Source organism: Balaenoptera ricei, chromosome 17 (genome assembly GCF_028023285.1).
Source record: "Balaenoptera ricei isolate mBalRic1 chromosome 17, mBalRic1.hap2, whole genome shotgun sequence".
NCBI classification, from domain to species: domain Eukaryota; kingdom Metazoa; phylum Chordata; class Mammalia; order Artiodactyla; family Balaenopteridae; genus Balaenoptera; species Balaenoptera ricei.
The window spans coordinates 38862729-38880167 of NC_082655.1; the positions used below are offsets into that span (position 1 = coordinate 38862729).

Here is a 17439-nt window from a genome sequence, read left to right on the forward strand (position 1 = left end):
AGAGCACAGGCTCCAGACGCGCAGGCTCAGTAGTTGTAGCTCACAGGCCCAGCTGCTCCGCGGCATGTGGGATCTTCCCAGACCAGGGCTCGAACCCGTGTCCTCTGCATTAGCAGGCAGATTCTCAACCACTGCACCACCAGGGAAGCCCCCACATTCTGTCTTATATTACTGAAGCCGTTTTGCCTGCCCTGTGTGGTGTGATTATTGTTACGCCACTCTACAGATGAGGACTCTCAGACTTTGGGGAAACCTGCACAAGGTCATGACATTTTCAGGTGACGCTCAATCATGGGTCCTATGATTACAAATGCCACACATGCTCTTTCCAGTAACCCAGGTTACGCCCAAAAAGCCACCACACCCAGTTCACAAGCCCTGGCGACTCTGCTCACCAGTCCCCTGGCAGCAGGCTCAGAATTCTTTTCGAGGGAGTGTTCCAGACAGCCACTCTCAAGGCGACAGGAAGCGGCAAGCAGAGTGAAACTGACTTGCGACCCCAGCAGAAGCAGCCTCAATTGCCCTGAATGGACTTGGTCAGGTTCTGTTGTTCACTCTCGGGCTGAGACACCACTATATGTATTCTCTCAGAATGATGAGAAAGATGTCTGGTCAGTGAAAAGAAGTCAAAGGATGGTCCTCTAGCAGAGGCCAGAAAGAAGGCTGTTCAAAGAGCCACTAGGAGACTGGGGGCGGTGGGGTGTGGACAGGGAGAACAACTGTGTTCCCTTTTATGCCCTAAAGAACATTCTGGATCTCTGAATATAAAGAGACAGGCCTAGCCCAGAGCCTAATTTAGAATGGGCTATGGGGACCTAAACTCTGTACATAAGGAAGGATCAAGCACTAGAGGGTTAGAAGGCCAGCATCCAAAAAAGAGGAGAAAATATAAACTGCAAAATGGCTAAATTAATTTTTTAGTGCAACAAACATGGTGCTCTTTGTGTTCTGATATGCTCTATTCATTAGCTCTATTAGTCCCTATTTGTAACCATCCTATTTCAACAACTTGGATAATCATTAAAAATATGCTTTGGAAGACTGTTTAAAACATTCCCTGTTTAGCTTCAATACATACAAGAATACTTTATTCCTACAGCTGTTCACCAAAGACAAAATTGAAACTCATAAAAACAGAATGTCTTTACTAATGAAAGTGAAGAGGCAGTAACAGACTTAACCATTAGAATATAAATTTTGCATTCTATTCAGGAACAGTGTTGCTATATTGTACTTTAGAGTTACAATTTTTCTAACGAAATAGCAATACATTCAATACACCCCAAAACAACAACTTTTGAAATTAAGACAAAAAACATACACTTTAAGTTTGCACACATGGCTTGCAGTTTAGAATAAAAAGGAGCTAAAGTATAACTTGATACCTAAGTTTTAAAAAAATCTTGTCAAAGTAAAATAAAATGCAATGATATAATCTAAGTACTCTTAGACGAATGTTTTGTAATCATAATGCTGAATTGTTAATGATTTCTCCTTTCCACACATAAAGTGTATGCCATAAATATTCATTACTATGAATCTAGGTAATGGAACATTCTTGAAGGTGACATTAATGTCTGATATTGTTACTTTTACCTAAAGAAAACAGTATTAGATTACTTCAAAAGTAAACAGCCTCTGAAGATCATTGTTCTTAAGCTATTCTCAAAGTAAACTAATGAAAAGATTATCTAGTAAATTATTAACTGCCGCTAATGTAAATACAAAAATATCTTTAAGATTCTATTCTTGTTTGCATACTTTCTTTAGAACAAATATTAAGATTACCTGAGAGGGACTTCCCTGATGGCACAGTGGTGAAGAATCTGCCTGCCAATGCAGGGGACACGGGTTTGAGCCCTGGTCCGGGAAGATCCCACATGCTGTGGAGCAACTAAGCCCGAGCGCCACAACTACTGAGCCTGTGCTCTAGAGCCTGCGAGCTGCAACTACTGAGCCTGTGTGCTACAACTACTGAAGCCCACACACCTAGAGCCCATGCCCCGCAACAAGAGAAGCCACCGCAATGAGAAGCCTGCGCACCGCAATGAAGAGTAGCCCCCACTCGCCACAACTAGAGAAAGCCCACATGCAACAATGAAGACCCAACGCAGCCAAAAGTAAATAAATAAATATTTAAAAAAAAAAAAAAAGATTATCTGAGAAACTTTCATTCAGTTTCTAAACAGCTGGTAGGGAGAAAAAAACTAGGCAAAGAAATATTCTCAGGTAAATAATGAAAGAATCAAAGAAAGCACCTTTTGAAATTTTACTAACTTAATTTTTTAAACATTTTCACAAAAGCTCTCTGGTGTTTCTGTTATTAATTTAAAGTTTGTTCCTCAAGACAAGGATGTTCACTCTTGCCACTTTTATCCAACATAGTTTTGTAAGTCCTAGCTATGGCAATCAGAGAAGAAAAAGAAATAAAAGGATTCCAAATTGGAAAAGAAGAAGTTAAACTGTCACTGTTGGCAGATGACATAATACTATACATAGAAAACCCTAAAGATGCTACCAGAAAACTACTAGAGCTCATCAATGAATTTGGTAAAGTTGCAGGTTACAAAATTAATACACAGAAATCTGTTGCATTTCTACACACTAACAATGAAAGATCATACAGAGAAATTCAAGAAACAGTCCCATTTACCATTGCATCAAAAAGAAAATACCTAGGAATAAACCTACCTAAGAAGACAAAAGACCTGTACTCTGAAAACTATAAGATGCTGATGAAAGAAACTGAAGACAACACAATCAGATGGGAAGATATACCATGTTCCTGAACTGGAAGAATCTATATTGTCAAAATGACTATACTACCCAAGGCAATCTACAGATCTGTAGATTCAATGCAATCCCTATCAAATTACCAATGGCATTTTTCATAGAACTAGAATAAAAAAATCTTAAAATTTGTATGGAGACACAAAAGACCCCAAATAGCCAAAGTAATCTAGAGAAAGAAAAATGGAGCTGGAGGAATCAGGCTGCCTGACTTCAGACTATACTACAAAGCTATAGTCATCAAAACAGTATGGTACTGGCACAAAAACAGAACTAGATCAATGGAACAGGATAGAAAGCCCAGATATAAACACACACCTACGGTCAATTAATCTACAACAAAGGAGGCAAGACTGTACAATGGGGGAAAGACAGTCTCTTCAATAAATGGTCCTGGGAAAACTGGACAACTACATGTAAAAAAATAAAATTAGAACATTCTTTAACACCATACACAAAAATAAGCTCAAACTGTATTAAAGACCTAAATGTGAGACCGGACACTATAAAATTCTTAGAGGAAAATATAGGCAGAACACTCTCTGACAAAAATCACAGCAATTATCTTTTTCAATCCGTCTCCCAGAGTAATGGAAATAAAAACAAACAAATGGGACCTAATTAAACTCAAAAGCTTTTGCACAGCAAAGGAAACCATAAACAAAACAAAAAGACAACCCTCAGATTGAGAGAAAATATTTGCAAATGATGTGCCCAACAAGGGATTAGTCTCCAAAATGTACAAACAGCTCATGTGGCTTAATATCATCAAAACAAACAATCCAATCAAAACATGGGCAGAAGACCTAAATAGACATTTCTCCAAAGACATACAGATGGCCAAGAGGCACATGAAAAGATGTTCAACATCACTAATTATTAGAGAAATGCAAATCAAAACTACAAGATATCACCTCAGACCAGTCAAAATGGCTATCCTCAAAATATCCATAAACAGGGACTTCCCTGGTGGCACAGTGGTTAAGAATCCACCTGCCAATGCAGGTGACATGGGTTCGATCCCTGGGCCGGTAAGATCCCACATGCCGCGGAGCAACTAAGCCTGTGCACCACAACTACTGAGCCCGTGAGCCACAATTACTGAGCCTGCATGCCACAACTACTGAAGCCCGCGCGCTTAGAGCCCGTGCTCCGCAACAAGAGAAGCCACCACAATGAGAAGCCCGTGCACCACAAGGAAGAGTAGCCTCTGCTCGCAGCAACTAGAAAAAGCCCGCAGGCAGCAACGAAGACCCAAAGCAGCCAAAAATAAATAAATAAACAAACAAACAAATAAATAAATAAAAATAAAATGTAAAATTAAAAATAATCCATAAACAATAAATGCTGGAGAGGGTGTGGAGGGAAGGTACCACTCCCACCTCTCTTACACTGTTGGTGGGAATGTAAATTGGTGCAGCCACTATGGAGAACAGTATGGAGGTTCCTTAAAAAAACTAAAAATAGAGCTACCATATGATCCTGCAAGCCCACTCCTGGGCATATATCCGGATAAAAACATGGTCCAAAAGGATACATGCACCCCAATGTTCACTGCAGCACTGTTTACAATAGCCAAGACATGGAAGCAACCTAAATGTCCATCAACAGAGGAATGGATAAAGAAGATGTGGTACATATATACAATGGAATGTTACTCAGCCATTAAAAAGAATGAAGTAATGCCATTTGCAGCATCATTCATGAACCTAGAGATTGTCATACTGAGTGAAGTAAGTCAGACAGAGAAAGAGAAGTATATCACTTATATGTGGAATGTAAAACGAAATGATACAAATGAACTTATTTACAAAACAGAAACAGACTCACAGATTTAGAGAATGAACTTATGGTTACCAGGGGGGAAGGGTGAGGGGAAGGGATAGTTAGGGAGTTTGGGATTGACATGCACACACTGCTATATTTAAAATGGATAACCAACAAGGACCTACTATATAGCACAGGGAACTCTGCTCAGTATTACATGTAACAACCTAAATGGGAAAAGAACTTGAAAAAGAATAGATACATGTATATGTATAACTGAATCACACTGCTGTACACCTGAGACTATCACAACATTGTTAATCAACTATACTCCAATGTAAAATAAAAAAAATTTTTTTTAATTAAGTTCGTTCCTTGTAACTGTACTTTGACTCTTATCACCAAGCCTTCAGTTACTTGTTTTGTTCAATACCTTTTGAAGGAATACAAATAGTCAACGTTTTAACTACATAGGCAAGATTCTAGGAAAAGGAAATTAGCATCCGAAATGTATCAGTCCACAAACCATTGCTACCAAAAGTGTGGTAGACCTGCAGCTTCAGCATCATCCCCAGTGTGTTACTAATGCAGACCCACAAGACCAACTCCAGACCTAATGAATCAGAAGTAAATGTCAGCAAGACTGACAACTGACCTCTCAGCAGCAAAGCAGAAGTCAAGAGACTTGGAAGGAGCTTCAATGTGTTGAGACAATAACTCTCAACCAAGGATTGAAATATCTTTCAAAAACTCGAGCCAAATAAAGATATTTTCAAAGAACAACTGTCAGAGTTTGCCACCAACAGATTTCACTAAAGGAAAATTTTTAATATGTACATCAGACAGAAGGATAGTGATCCTAGACAGCAGGTCTGAGGTGCAAAAGAAAATGATGGATCACGTACTTTCCACATTTGGGGTATTAAAATATCCATTTCTAAAATAAAAATTAGAGTGACTGCAAAAAAAGAGAAGATGATGGACAGAGGTGTAAATATGTGGGTAACTCTAAGCAAACACTGATTGTATAGATCAGTGTCTTGGGGGAGTTTAAAAAAAAAAAAGACACTAACATACAAGAAATGACCAGAGTTAAAGAACTTCTTCAAAAGAAAGGCAAAGATATTATTAAGTCTAGACTCTGATAAGTACATATGTTAACATTTCTTGAGTGAATCACTAAAATAATAGAAATAAAAAATAGCAGATAGGCAAAAAAATGGATAAGAGAAAATTCAGGTAATATGAAAGATGGCAACAACAGACAGAAAAACAGAAACAAGGAGTAATATAAGTCCTAATATATTAACCACTATTAACGTAAATGGGCTAATTTCTCCAGTTAAAGACAAAGATTGCCAGGCTCCCCAACAAGGTCACTCATCCCCAAACTCTCTCACATGCCTTACATTCTCCTTCACAGCACTTATCACAATTATGTTCCAATATTTATTTGTGTGATTACTAATTAATATATATTAATTACTGGTAATTTCTTCTTACTAGACCATAGATTCCATGTTGGCAAGGATTGAGTCTATTTTGAATCACCATTGCATTGCCAGCACCTCACAGTTCCTAACACACAGGAAGTTCTCAAATCTGTTAAAAGAGGAGGAAAGAAGGGAGGAGGGAAGAAAGAAACTGGATACACATCGCCATTCCTTCTAGGCATAAATTTTCTACAATGATTTTCCTTTGAGACGGGAAGTCCTTATCCATAAGCACAGTTATAGTTTTCTGATCCATAAGCTAGCTGCATTTGATTTCTTACATAGATGACTATGTGTTTTCATACTGAAAATGTTATCCATGTACCCTCATTTTATCTTTAAAATAATTTTTAACAATCAATTAAAAACTCCATTAAGCAGCACACCTTGGGAGAAATGCATTTGTGTTTGAATACTACTTAGTTTTATCCATAGTTGCAACTATTTTATGACTTGCTTAAATTGTTTTGTGATACTTTTTAATAATTATTTGCAATTGTTTATTGTTAGAATTATTAACTCCAATTTAGAGAGGAAAACTGAAGTACTGAGAACCAACAAGTACTGTTTTGTAGACTGGAATTCAAGCCTCCTATAATTAGTACTGGGTGCCCACTGGGCAACAGGATCTCAGCAATAAGGCTGCCGTTAGGTGTCATGTCAGATTAGTAGATGCCCCTGGAATCCCTGGAATCCGTTCTCCCCTTCTTTCACTGTAATAGGCTTATCTGGATATATCAATGCCCAGCTAAAGATAATATCTCCTAGCTTCCCTTGCAGCTAGGTCGTATGTCTTGTTTCTGGCTACTGGGATATGAGTGACAGCAATGCGTACAATTTCCACTTCACATCCTTAAAAAAATGAAGCTGTTTGTCCTCCAGGTGCCTTTTCTCCTTTCTAGCAGGCCAGAACACAAACATGGTGCTGATGAGATGTCTCCAACCACGCAGACAAGGATAAAGGAAGCAGCCTCCTAGACCCAGAGGAGTCAGCACATTTAGGATGGCACAACTACCCCACCAGCCTGGGTCGTCTCTGGATGGCCTCACGGAACAAAGCTTGCCAATCCTCCCTGTTAACGCAAGCGAGAAATAAACTGCATTTTTGCACCTCTGTTCACAACACTTTATCTATACCATAGCAAATACAGAGGTTAAATATTAACACAAAAGAGAAAAGACCAGATTATCAGAGAATCCAATGCCACCTTAAAAGGGGGGCAAGGGGGACACTCATCCTAGATCAAAATTGAGATGACAGAAAGTACTATCCAAGAAGCAAACCCCTCTTTCACAGCTGGAAGAAGACACACTGTCGCGGCCTGGAGACTTGCTCCTTTCAGTCCTGAATGCTCTCTCTTTTGTGAAGCTGGCCTCACCAGGCTGTCTTTAAGAAAAGCTATTAAGTACTCAGATCACTGACAATCATAATTTAGTGTCCTCTGCAGGAAAAGAATACATAGGCCTAAGGATAGGAGTATTCATTTCCATGAGGATTATATTTCCCCATCAAATATTAATAAATTGGCATTCTGGCTTTATGTGTCAGTCTACTATAAGTTTAGTCAGTGTGAATCAGCCATTCAACTTTAGGGCATTGACAAGATCCAACCTCTGGTCCAACAAGGTTGAGGAAAGGCCACACTCTGATGTGTCCCATCTGGCCTTACCCAGGTAACCCCCTAAGTGATTCTTTTCTTCCAACCAATAACACCTCCACTTCGGCAGCCCCAAGCCCTCTACTGTTAGTCAACAAAGATGTCAGCAGCTACTTGTACCAAGCGTTATTGCTTCACCATCCCTCACCATGGAACCAACTAGCTGTGTAATTTTAGCAGCTCAAAGGTTAATACAAACACTCAAGCTTATTTTTAATAATAATTTGAAATTATATTTCCTCAAGCAATTTTTGGCCCCTACATATGTTCCTGAGAAATAATTTTCCCTTGGAAGCTGCAGCTGCAAAGAGGCAACTCTAAACCTTTAAAAGTTGTTAGAACTGGGAATTCCCTAGTGGTCCAACGGTTAGGACTCTGCACTTCCACTGCAGGGGGCACAGGTTCAAATCCTTGGTGGTGGGGGGCGGTGGGGGGGGAGCTTGTTAGGACCAAATGAAGAAGTGTGATCTTTGCTTAATTTTTATTTTGCTTCAAGTAAAAAACCAGTTTATAGCTGTTTAAGAACTCTCATCAAGGCTCCAGAAGCTCTATTAAAAGAGCCAAGGGAGCCGGGAGGAAGTGGAGAAAGCAGTGATTTATGCTGCTAGGGCTCCCCCATTACTTCCACTAGCATCCCTTTATGAACAACAATATATCTGCCACAAAGGGGGTACTGTGGGAAGGGAAAAATGAGACCTCTTCCTTCCTGACAAAGATTCAACGTAAGTTGACAAAACAAATAGATCACACAGTTAATATACACATCACGGTGCAAAACTCATGTTAACCACTTTAACACTTGATGCTTTGTTAGTTCGTTAGACGTATCTAAAGTGGGACCCAGAGAGATTGATATTAATAAACACTATGATGGCAATCTTTATTTCTTGGTCTTTAAAATGTTCTGATGAGGGAATTCCCTGGCAGTCCAGTGGTTAGGACTCGGCACTCTCACTGCCGAGGGCCTGGGTTCGATCTCTGGTCGAGTAACTAAGATCTCCCAAGCCGCGCGGCATGGCCAAAAAAAAAAAGTAGATGGTTCTGATGAACATCTGATAACATGAGATAAAAGTTAAAAAAGGTATTAAATACCACTGAAATCTTCACCAGACAATATTTCATAGAACTTCCCTTGATCCTTTACATTTGGGGGTAGGGAGGCCTATACTTTTAAAAAGGGGCTCATTAGACATCTCTCAAAAATCCAGTATCCCTCTCTGTCCAAATCTGTTCGATTCCTGAATTCAGACGTAGAAAATGTGGATGGCAATGGTATCACTGACTAACTGATCAAAGTTCCCATCCATATTATTTGCATCATTAGCAAATGAGAGACCTGTGCTGGGAAGAACTGACATTGCTACATCTCCTATCCGGAAGGCTGTACCACACCCTGCCTAGATTCCCAGCCATCTATAAAAGAGCCTGTCCTTTCAATCTTCCTTAAAAATTGCTTTCACCCTATCACACCTGTTCATAATTCTTCAGTGCCTCCCCACTGCCTACAGAATAAAATCCATACTCTTTAGCTTATGATTTCAGTCTTTTACAATCTAATATAGTAGGGAAAACATTAGGTAATCAGGATTACACAAATATTATGAATTAGCCCCTATTTTGCCCTGGACTTACAGACCAAGTTAAAGAATCTGACAGCTGGAAAGAAACTATTAATCTTAAAGGAGCATATCACCACCCATCGTGCCTGACCCCAGGGCTGCTTTGAGGTCTAAATAAGAAATGTGAAGTCCACTGAAAACTATCAATCACTCTACAAGTGCAAGATGTCGGTTTTACTATCCAGTATTACTATACAGACAAAAATCAATAGTTGTTGCACCAGGACTTCTAAGGATACAAAAAGAACCCACCAGGCTTGGGTACACAAGCAAGCTGTGACTTTCAAAGTGAACTAGTTGATTATTTGACAGGCCAGGTCATAAAGCCAATGAGAACAGCCAATGAGACCAGCCAATGAGACCCTGAGCTCTTTCATCCTTTATAGTCTGATATATGGCCAACTCCCCTATGAATAATGCCTGGCACAAAGAAGCATTCAGTATGTATTTGCTGAATAACTAACCTCCTAAAACACACCTGGATTATAATAAAAAGGATGATATGCACAAAGGGGGACCTATCCCAGGTGTCAATGACAGATTCTTCCAACTACCAGGACCACTTTTAAAAACACAATAAGAAAATTATCTGATAAAACGATGAAAGAAACTACAAAGGAAGAAGTATGCTTGGTTGTGTAGGGAGAAACTCAGGTCCTGATGGCAAAACATATTCCACAAGAAATGCCGTCTTTAGCATAAAGAGTATAGCAGGGATTTTTTATTGTATTATTCTCCAAACATTCTTTCTTCCTCCCAGTAACAGTATCTGATGCCTCATCTCTCCACTCTCAAGCTGGTGTTTTAAGTTAACCCTACCTCCGGCTCACATCTCTCCTAGTCAATAAATAGTTTAAGGGAAGCATATCCCAGACCTAAATTCAGTATACTCTAGTCACATAACCCTGGCCTATTTGGCTCAGGAGTGGACAGATAACTTACATTTATCAAATCTGAATGAATCTCAGGACCCAGGGCTTAAGTACTGGCTGGCCATTTGTATCCTAAAGGAAGATAACCTGAAAGGGGAAGGGATGGGAGAAAGGGGGAAAGGGGTGTGGTGGAAACCACTGCACTTGTTAATTGTGTAAGCCAATTTAAGCTGACTTGAAACACACAGGTCATGAAATACACACATCTCCCTGATTGTAGGCCAACATTTTTTTTTTAATTTATTCATTTTTTTATTGGCTGTGTTTGGTCTTCCTTGCTGCGCGCGGGCTTTCTCTAGTTGCCGCGAGCAGGGGCTACTCTTCGTTGTGGTGCGTGGGCTTCTCATTGCAGTGACTTCTCTTGTTGCAGAGCACGGGCTCTAGGCGTGCAGGCTTCAGTAGTTGTGGCACGTGGGCTCAGTAGTTGTGGCGCACGGGCTTAGTTGCTCCGCGCATGTGGGATCTTCCCGGACCAGGGCTCAAACCCGTGTCCCCTGCATTGGCAGGCGGGTTCTTAACTACTGCACCACCAGGGAAGCCCAAGCCAACATTTTTTAGGAGTAAGATAACAAGCTCATATTTGTGTTTGAGAAAAATACCTCTGGAAACTGCATTTGTAATGGACTGAAAAAAAATGGATTATTGATGGCAAGGCTAGAAGCAGGGAGACCAGTTATGATTCTATTATAATAGCCAAGTGAGTGCTAATGAGAGCCTAAACGAGGGAAACGGTAGCAAGAATAAGAACAGGACAGAATAAGGTAATCAGGAGGTTGAGCAAAAATCAATAGGACATGGAGATGGAATAAAGGATGAGATTCAGATGGCAAGGGAAACAGAGGCAGCTAAACTGGGAAATCTAGATAGAGGGTGAAAGAGATGTGATGTTCTAAGGACAATGGTGTTCCAAGGACAAAGGACCACCCTGCCTGAAAAAGTTTCAGCGTTACACCCCCTACCGGACTCTTAATCTCCCTCGCCACCACGTTGCGATGGTTACGAAATTCCTGAGCCCACCTGGGCAACGGGACCTGTCCCAAATAAGGAAAGGTATATGCCCTGTCCCACTCCCAACCTACAGAAGGAAGGTATATGTGCCTTGACCAATAAGTAAACAAAATTTTCACCTCGGACCATTCCTTTGCTTTCTGGCTATAAAAACTGATCAACAGCACATGTTCGGGCTTGACTCTCCCAGACTACTAGGAAGTCGGCCCGCTCTTCTGGCAGTGACCCTTCCCTCTAATAAATTCTATCTTCTTTACATTCTGCCTTGTGTCTGGAAATTCTTTTCCAACCCGCGTTTGGACCACGACAAGAGAGACTCGAGTATGTGCAAATTTGGGGAGAAAGTTAATGGATTCAGGCTTCGAATATTAAGTTTTGTTGAAGAAAGAGAGGAAACTCCAAAAGCCTGCATAGCAATCATTCTGCTTTAAGTATTTCTTTCATATCATGATCCCTCTGGAAACCAGGACAAGTCAGTCCTCATTCTCTGTGAAGATGGACAAGCATCTTACTTGTCTTTCTAAAAACATTTGTAGCTATTAAAGGTTATGTGATAAATCAACTTTTTTTTAGGTTTAATGATTAAACTGCCTTTTAAAATAAACACAAACCTCTACCTCACATCGTAACACAAAACTTAGAGATAGACCACAGATATAAATATAAAAGCTAAAGCCAGTAAGGCTTCTGAAGAAAATATAAGAATATCTTTACAACTTCAGGGTAGGCAAAGATTCTTAAAACACAGAAAGTACTGACCATAAAAGAAAAAAATGACAAGTTGAACTTAACTGAAATTAAAAACTCCAGTTCATCAAAATATACCATTAAGAAAATGAGTGGGCAAGCCACACACTGAGAGAAAATATTCACAAGGTATATGTTTAACAAAGGACTGGTATCCAAAATATAGAGAGTTCTTACAAATCAGTAGGAAAAAAAAAAAGACAAAACCCAATAAAAAAAATGGGCAATCAATAGCACTTCACAAAGGAAGATATATAATTAGTCAAGAAGCAAAGATTAACTGTTCCACCTCATTAGTCATGAGGGAAACTCAAATAAAGCCACCAGGAGCTACCACTACACGCCCACTGAACTTCATACACTGATGGCTGGAGTGTAAAATGGCAACTTGGAAAACCCCTTGGCAGTTTCTTACAAAGTTAAAACACACAATGACCAGGAATTCCACTGCTAGGTATTTATTCAAGAGAAATAAAAACAGATGTCCACAAAGTCTTTTTTGCAAGAATGTTCAGAGCAGATTTATCCATAATAGCCCCAAAATGGAAATAACCCAAACGTCCATCATCTGGCAAATGAATAAACAGACTGTGGTATATTCATACAACAAAATAATACTCAGCAATAAAAAGGTACAATCTGGTGATACACTCCAAAACCACGAATGAATCTAAAAGATATTATGCTAAGTTAAAGAAACCCAATACAAAAGAATACATACAGTATAATTCCATTTATATGAATAGGCAAAACTCACCTATGGGGTCGGGGTGCCAGTGGAGGGGTATACTGGAAGAGGCACAAGGGAACTTTCTGGGGTTTTGGAAATGTTCTCTAAGGGTGTGGGTTACAAAGGTGCATGCATTGGTCATGTCAATGAACTGTACACCTAATATCTGTGATTTTCACCATATGTAAATTATGCCTCAATTTAAAGGAAAAATTAAAACAAAGCAAAACAAACAGATCTCTAATACAAATACCTGAAATCAATATGCTTTTTTTTTTCCCCTGGACTGAAGGAAACCTTTATAATTCCAAGGCAAAAACAAAACACACACTCAACTTTTAAAAGGTTAAACTGTGGAAACAGCACAGACCAAAACATCACTCAAACCACAAGCCAATCTTAAGTAAATCACCTAAGCTCTCTTAGCCTCAGTTTTCATCTATGAAACGGGAATAAAAAAATCTACCTCACCAAGACATAAAAATTAAGCTTATGCAAAGCACTGCAGAGAGGGGACTTCCTGGCAGTCCAATGGTTAAGACTCCGTCTGCACTTCCACTGCACGGGGCGTGGGTTTGATACCTGGTCGGGGAACCAAGACCCCACATGCGGCGCCACGCAGCCAAAAATTTTTTTAAGTTTTTAAAAATAAAATTTAAAAAAAAAAGCATTGTAGGGCTTCCCTGGTGGCGCAGTGGTTGAGAATCTGCCTGCCAATGCAGGGGACGTGGGTTCGAGCCCTGGTCTGGGAAGATCCCACATGCCGCGGAGCAACTGGGCCCGTGAGCCACAACTACTGAGCCTGCGCGTCTGGAGCCTGTGCTCCGCAACAAGAGAGGCCGCGACAGTGAGAGGCCCGCATGTCGCGATGAAGAGTGGCCCCCGCTTGCCACAACTGGAGAAAGCCCTCGCACAGAAACAAAGACCCAACACAGCCATAAATAAATTAAAAAAAAAAAAAGCATTGTAGAGAAAAATGTTGCCTGCTATTCCAGTTCTACAAGGATCAAGCCATTAGCCACTGCAATCACCCACTGACTGTGGGCCTGAGGGGAATTCAGGATGGAGACAAACAGGAAGCAGTCTGTGCTTTGGATGCCTGCCCCAAGATAGTGAAGATACATATCTAAGGAAAAATTTCAATGACCCCAGATTCTTGTGTCTTCCCATACATAGAAAAGCACTAAAATCATCAACCTGAGATGCCTGTTCTTTGTGATTAAAAGTCACCTTTTGATTTCGACTACAGGTTTTTTCACAGCAAAAAATTCATATACCCTGGCTCCTCCCTTACCTCTTCAGAACAGTTTCTCAGAGCTGAGAGGCTGCCTTCTGGGTTATCTTACACAGTAAGACACTGAATAAACTCAACTCACAGCTCTTACGTTGTTCGTTTTGGTTTTTTTCAAGTCAAGATATCTAGGGAATTCCCTGGCGGTCCAGTGGTTAGGACTCTGCGCTTTCACTGCCGAGGGTGCAGGTTTGACCCCTGGCCGGGGAACTAAGATCCCACAAGCCGTGGGATGTGGCAAAAAAAAAAAAGTTATCTAGTATAGTCCCTGGAACACAGGACCTTAGTAAATGGTCATGTAGGAAACAATTAGAAAATGCGTAAAAACAGATCCACTTTACCTATCCTTTCTAGTGGACTCTTTTTTGAATATCTATCTATACTCCTACCCTTTTTTTTTTTTTTCCTGAAAACTCTCCCCCTTTCTGATAAGTAACCCCATCCCATCCAGATGGCTGGTGGGGTGAGGGGGTAAGGTAAGGAGGAAGAGATGCCTTATTCTTTGGCTCCTTCATCTTAAAAATGTTCATGTTAATCAATGTATTGGATAACCAAATTATATTTAAAGGTATGAGGGAAACTCACTAGTTTTTTTTCAAAAGTTTAAATTGTTTTGTGAAATGCAACAGACTTATAAAGATGACCAGCAGCAGGTTTCTCATATATTAGGTTTACCTAAAGTGGCATTCTTATTCACATTTGCTGGAAAGCTTTCTAATTATCTTTCAAAAAGCCATATATTTCCAAATGCTATAAAACATGCATACCAATAACTACTTTCCCCAAAGAGCATGCCCAAGCCATAGACAGAGCATGTGAGTACTACTCTCCTTTTATCACACCAATACTGTTTAGTTGGATTACAGCCAACAGCAGGGCTCAAAGTAGATTTACCTTTCCTGTAGATCATGTAGTCCATTTGCCTAATGCAGTGCCCTAGATTTTACAAATTACATTCACTGATGTACTTGCAAGTCTGCAGATTTAAACATTTTCAAGGAGGACACAAGACATGTGTATAAAATTGTCTGTCTTGATCATCAATAAAAGCACTATTTCGAGGCCACCCACTATCCTTCCGCTGTAATTTTAAATTTCTGTAAAGATTTCTTTGCTTTTGGCAAAATCAGGGTTGAGCCAATACGCAGATGTTCTATCTGCATTCACACCGCACAGTAAGAACCCACACATACCAAAGATCTGTTTGAAAGCTTTCAAGGCCAAATATTTCTATTGTGTGGCCTGTGATAGGCACAGACTAAAGGAAACTTGAAACTATAAATAGCACAGAGAACACCATGTGGGACGGGGGGATGTTTTGCTTAAAATGACACAACAAACGAGTTCACAATTCGACATAATGTCCATATACATCAAAAAACTGAATTATGAACCGACCAAAAAACTATGATGACTAAGAAGAAAAGAATTTATTCCCACCAAAAAGTTCTTTATGCCATCTTACTACCACTTTTAAGGTGTTTCCTCATGATGCAGAGATATTCACCGCAAAAAGGCTCGGGTCTAACTCTCCATCGTAGTGTGAACCAAACTGAAATGCAGTGGAATCCGACTCAGTGTAAGTGCAGTCTTCTGGGGGCCAACAACCAACCTGGAGCTGGCACAGGGCAAGACTCCATCAGGTTTCCTCACTGCCCCTGATAATCACTGCTCCCCATACAAATAAGATCTTAAAAGCTCCAACCTAAAGACAAACCAGATTTGCCTCCTCCGGTGTCGGCTAAGAAGGTACAGGGATCATCTGTAAAGGGGCAGGAAATCAAGTGGGTGTAAAATGGCTGCCCCGGGCAGACTGAAACGCAATAAATCACAAGCAAGTCCCTTCCTAGAGTAAGGGCTTTACAACAAACGTGTGGGTCAAGAGCCCCCAGCCATTTCCACTCGGGATGTGAAGGTGCGCAGGAGGCTGGACAGCAAACCCGAGGCCAGATGCGGGCAGGGAGAATAGGCACGCGGGCCCGCAACCCGGGCCGACAACTGGGGGTAGCACGAGGTGCCCGGTCACCGCCTCGACGTTTGTCGGGACCCGTCGAAACACAAAGCCCAGCGGGTGCTGCTAAGAAGAAAGGAAAGGAAAGCACGTGCTCCGTAGACCGGATCGGAGTTCTCTGACCACCGAGTGCACTTTCACCGGAAACCGCGGAGCTCCCCGCGGCCGAGCCGGCTCCCAGCTGAGGGGTTTCCGGCGCCCCCTGCCTTCCCGCACCCCCGAAACGCCCCGAACTCCCGGCCCTGATTGCACCTCTCACCACAGTTTTGCTGAGCACGGGGCATCGCTGACCCGCTCGCCCGGAGAATTAAGTTTCTAATAATACAACTTCAGGCGGATTAGCGCTGGCATCACCCAACCCCGAAGCCGCACCAGAGGGCGTGAAAAGCGAGGCGGGGGCCCGGGCCGGGGGCCCGGCGAGGTGCGGGGCGCCCGCCCTCCTCCCTGGCAGGTGCGCCCCGGGGCTCGCCAAGGCCCGCCGCGCTCACCAGGTACCAGATGCCGAGCAGGATGGTGCCGGTGCGGACATGGCAGCACAGGCAGCAGCTGTTGGAGTAGAACCGCGTCCAGGGGGCCACCATCTTCATCGCTCGGACCGCCGGCGCAGTGGCGCGAGCGCGCGCCCAACTTTGCAGGAGCTTCGGCCGCGTTGGCCCGGGCCCGCCGCGCGGCTACTGCCGGCTCCTCGGCCACTCCCGCTCGCGCTCCCAACCCCCCTCGCCGCCCGCGGGCCCTTGCTCCGCGCCTCCCCCGAGAGCTCGGAGCGGCTGCTTCGGCCGGACCCCGCGCTCGGAAGGCTGCGGGAGAAGGAGGAGGAGCAGGAGGGGGCGGAGCGGCTCGCGGACCACGTGACGGGCGCCCGGGCCCCGTGATGTCACCGCAGGCTCCGGCCAGCTGCTGGCGCCGCCGGCTCATTGTAAATAGATAAATCATCTTGCACTCTCGGTCGGTCCCGGAGTCGTCCCCCAGTGGAGTTCCTCTTTCATTTGGTCATTTGTGTAACTCTGTCATGGATTCGAGATTCTTTTACAGTCTAGTTGGTTGTGGGGTTTTTTTTCTCCTTCCACTTGTATCTTGCAGATAATCTGTAGGTGCCATCACTGTTATCTTGTAGACTGGATGGAGGGGGGAAAACAGTAGGGGTGATTCCAGTCAACTGCAGTGCTTTGAAACTCCGCTGAAGCTGCCAAGAGCAATTTGTCTCTGCTTCCCAGCTCAATTACTGTGGTAGTAATCTTTTCCCAGAAAATAGGTTGCGTGTCAAGGACATCCTTGCTGTGCTTCAAGTAGCATTTTTAATCATAACTGCAGCTCTAAACAATCATCAAGCCAATTACTGCCACACGGTCTCTGTGTAAGTGAATAAAGTAAGGAGTCCCAGGAAAAAGAGAAC

The 17439-nt window shown here is 42.1% G+C and overlaps 1 protein-coding gene across 2 annotated transcripts in view; it reads right to left on the reverse strand.

Annotated features, from left to right (window-relative positions):
- LAPTM4B (lysosomal protein transmembrane 4 beta) overlaps positions 1-16857 on the reverse strand; it is a 68439-nt gene extending 51582 nt beyond the window's left edge. Inside the window, exon 1 of one of the 2 annotated variants that reach the window (XM_059901735.1) lies at positions 16535-16855. In XM_059901735.1, the coding sequence (XP_059757718.1) occupies positions 16535-16633 (99 nt within the window). In that variant the 5' untranslated portion in view covers positions 16634-16855. Of the gene's footprint in view, positions 1-16534 lie in introns of both variants that reach the window. The other variant, XM_059901736.1, reaches the window with a different exon arrangement.
- Positions 16858-17439: the final 582 nt, after the last annotated feature.